The 3,848-nt window shown below is 36.2% G+C and overlaps 1 protein-coding gene across 1 annotated transcript; it reads left to right on the top strand.

Annotated features, from left to right (window-relative positions):
- Positions 1 to 612: 612 nt before the first annotated feature.
- Positions 613 to 3,260, top strand: LOC307153657 (uncharacterized protein). The gene is made up of 3 exons (XM_079863254.1): positions 613 to 667; positions 755 to 802; positions 2,320 to 3,260. Exon 3 carries the CDS (start codon positions 2,335 to 2,337, stop codon positions 2,842 to 2,844), a length of 510 nt encoding a protein of 169 aa, XP_079719380.1. The 5' UTR covers positions 613 to 667; positions 755 to 802; positions 2,320 to 2,334; the 3' UTR covers positions 2,845 to 3,260.
- Positions 3,261 to 3,848: the final 588 nt, after the last annotated feature.

The following is a 3,848-nucleotide window of genomic DNA, read 5'->3' as shown; positions in this document are numbered from 1 at the left end:
GCAAACATGATGTTTAAACAACATTATGTCACAGTATTAATCTACTGGTGACACATCAGTGTTGACTTGGAATTGTTTCAATGTAACTTGTTATCTGGGATAAAACTTCAGCACATTTTACAATCTTCATATCAGCCTTAACTGGGTGAAAGAGCAGCACTGAAACAGAAAATGAAAGTAAGTACAAGGTCAGTTATTTTCCTCACAATATATATGTATTTTTTTTTTCATTTAAACTGAGCTTATTCTTCACGGAGAAGCTGATGTGCATTTTAGAAAGTTGAGTAGATAAACTAAAGTTAATTTAGGTGTCCCTCTCAACAAAGAAAAAAAAGATTTTTTCCTCATTATTGAGTGTTTTGATGTTTCACCATTGGTCTTATTTCCTGAGGGGTTTTGACTGGCATGTACTCTCTCCTAGAGTGAATTGATCCAGTCAGAGCTGCTGCTGTTTCTTCTCTGTAAAACATTAACAGAGACGATACAGGTTCAGACCGGGTTAATAGTTCACAGCATCATCCAAAACTGAACTCCAAAAAAAGCATTGCAACACAATCACTCCCACTGATTTCCGTTCCCCCAGTATATAAACTCCCTTGAGATGATCTAGTCAGTCCACACTGATCTGAAGAACCTCATCTGACATCAACACCATCTGTGGCCTCGGGTCAGTATTCACAAGCTATATTTGATAATATGATATTATTCAGCACATTGAGAATAGTAAGTAACCTCATTTGCATTTACATTACAGGTGTAAATAAAAACTTCACCGACTCTTCCAGCTCCTCAGAAGTTGACAGTAAGAAATCTATTATATGTTATAATAATGAAACCAAAGCTGTTTGCTCATGTCAGTATTGTGTCATGGATTTATGTCTTAATATAGACAATTATGATTCCAAATGGTTAAATAATTATATATATATATATATATATATATATATATATATATATATATATATATATATTGTTGATGACATTCTTAATCCAATCATGCAAATTTAGGTTTAAGTTTATGAAAATTATTTTCTATAAAATGTATATTTTATGAAACATGTTGAACTCTAAAACTGCTAGAAATTCAAAGCCATAAATCTTGTGTTAAAAGTTGTGTTCCAAATTTGAGGATGATATCTAAAAAAATCAGCTTTCAGTAGGAGTTTGTTAGGGTGCAGAACCAAATTTCTACCCGCACAATTATCACTGCATAATTCATCCAATTGGCTCTATAATATGCATAAGCAGAAAACAGGAATAAAGCGAGTATTTGCTTTATGGGCCAAATTTAAAATTTTTAAGCCTTACCAACAGAATGAAAGCCTATTAATAACAAAGAGTGCATCATGTTATAGTTAAATGGCCCTTGGATTAAAAAGTGCAGTTTTAATGTGTTTCAATTGGGGACATTTTTGTCCTTAAGGTCCTGAGAAGAACTATTTTGTGTTACTAGTGCAAAATAGATTTATTAAAGGAAATGAGGGTGAAATAGTAAAATTCAAATAAAAATACACACCTGTGCCAAAATGTATGCTGTTGACATTAACACAGGCAAAATGATGATAAAATAAATATTTAAAAAACAAGTAATAAAAACTCAGTGAGTGTTTTAGTGCAATTTTCTCACCGCATGGGATCACAACACTAAGAGATAGTAAATCTTTTCCTGGATTTTTTTTTTGTGCGTTCCCGAGATTAGACCTTCCTTAACATAATGCCGAAAACCCGAAGTCTCTAAGTGGTCTGGTTGAGGAGTAGATAGAAGTGCAAGATTGGTGCGCACAGACGCACAGAACAGAAATCATGAGTTAACAATCGCAATTTGTCCGGTGGAAAATTGAGCTAAAAACCTGAACAAGACAAAAAAAATTCCTTAAGGATGCACCAGGGTTAATATGTTACCATTTAATCAATAAAAAGTAACTGTAGTCTGAATTCAAGTATTTTAAAATGTAATATATTCTAATTACAAGTAGCCTACTTTATTTTTGGAATCTGATTACATAATCCAGATTACATGTAGTTCATCAGTTACTACCCAGCACTGTTTATATATAGGCTTATTGAAACATTTAAACAGAATTATTTACAGTAATGTAGAAATATATGTATTTATTACTGTAAATGTACAGAAACCTTAAATTTAGGTCTTTCCAGAATTAAACTTTTAAAGTTACCTGATATTCCCAGGTTTTCATTGACTGTGAGTACAAAAGAGTGAACAGAATAGGTTCTAGTTCTAGCAAACGGAATAGGTTCTAGTTCTAGAAGGAAACAATTCTGTAAACATACTAATGCTGTGTCATATTCCGCTGGCAGGAATCCCGTGAGCTCATGGACTTCTTCAAAGTGGTGGGCGCCATGGTGGAGGGAATGGGGGATGTGGTCCAAACCGTGGCGGAAGGGGCAACGGGTGTGGTGGAGGGAATGGGGGATGTGGTCCAAACCGTGGCGGAAGGGGCGACGGATGTGGTGGAGGGAATGGGGGTTGTGGTCACAGCCGTGGCGGAAGGGGCGACGGATGTGGTGGAGGGAATGGGGGTTGTGGTCACAGCCGTGGGGTCGGGTCTGGTGTCGGGGACGCTGGGTGTGGCCCAAGCCGTGGTGGACGTCCCGGTGGGGGTGGTGAAGGGAGTCGCTGAGGGCATGATGGAGGCCTGCGATAAGATCGACAGCGCCAGCAAACCCGGAGATGGAGTGAACGCTGGGATCGGTTTTATTCTGTCTCCGCTGACCGGCGCCGTGTCCGGAGGAACTAAACAGATTCTCAAGGCACCAGGAAAAGTTGTGCAGGGTGTTGTAGATGGTGTTGAGAAAGTTGTAGATGATTATTTAGACGATTAAAGACTTTTATCAACACTCCTATACTCAACACTCAATAACTCCTGAAAACTGCAGAAAAATCACTAATAAAAAATGAAAAAGACAATATTTCATACACTCACAGTTAATGATGGTTTGATGATGCCTTTACAAATTACTTCATAATATCGTAACATCAAAAATCAACACTGATCGTTTCACAATCATGCTAATTAAACTTCACTATGTCACACATTTTGTCTTTTGTGTAAATTGTCTTTGGTCCCTCTGTTTTTTCAGCGTTTGAATACTTAGAATAGTGTTTAAAGCTATTGGGAATAGACAATGTTTTTAGTTATACTGGTTGAAACTGCCTTCACGTCCTCATAGCAGTCAATAATAGAAGTGGTCAAAATATTAAAACATGTACATGTATTGTCTGTGGAAATCTCAGAACCAAAAAATGTTTGTCCAATCATTGCATTCGCTCCGAATATGATGTCCTACCTCCCTGTATTTCCATACTTCGTGGAGAAATCATACTTATCTGGTCAAAACACCAAGAACAGATATGAGACCCTGCCTGTGAAAACCCAGCTAAAGTCATTTTTTTGTGATTCAATGTTTTCTACATAAAATCATCCTACACAATGAAGAACATTCTGTGAAAATATAACCTTGATATCTTTAATATTGACTGAGTAAGGCCATGTCAAAGATTTGCTAAAATTCAGGCTCAGAAAATCATATTTTTGAGAAATTCCAATTTAAAAGTTATTTGTTAAAACTGCAACACATTTGATCCATAGTTATCCTGCATATGTGCCTTATAACACTTTAAAGCTGAGATTCTCCCGTTTTTAGTGATATATGACACATCAGTGGAAAAATTCTTAAAGTTTTGTAAAACACGTCTATTTATTATGATGTGCATGTCCAAAAAGCTAAAAGCATAACTCATTGAAATGAAAGGGGGTTCAACAAGAGCTTGATCGTAGCAACAATTACCATGTCAATTCAGTGGAATGATTTGTATAACTTTATTA

The sequence above is a fragment of the Squalius cephalus genome, assembly GCF_949319135.1.
Source record: "Squalius cephalus genome assembly, chromosome: 2".
NCBI classification, from domain to species: Eukaryota; Metazoa; Chordata; class Actinopteri; order Cypriniformes; family Leuciscidae; genus Squalius; species Squalius cephalus.
This window is presented reverse-complemented; position numbering and strand designations above follow the sequence as displayed.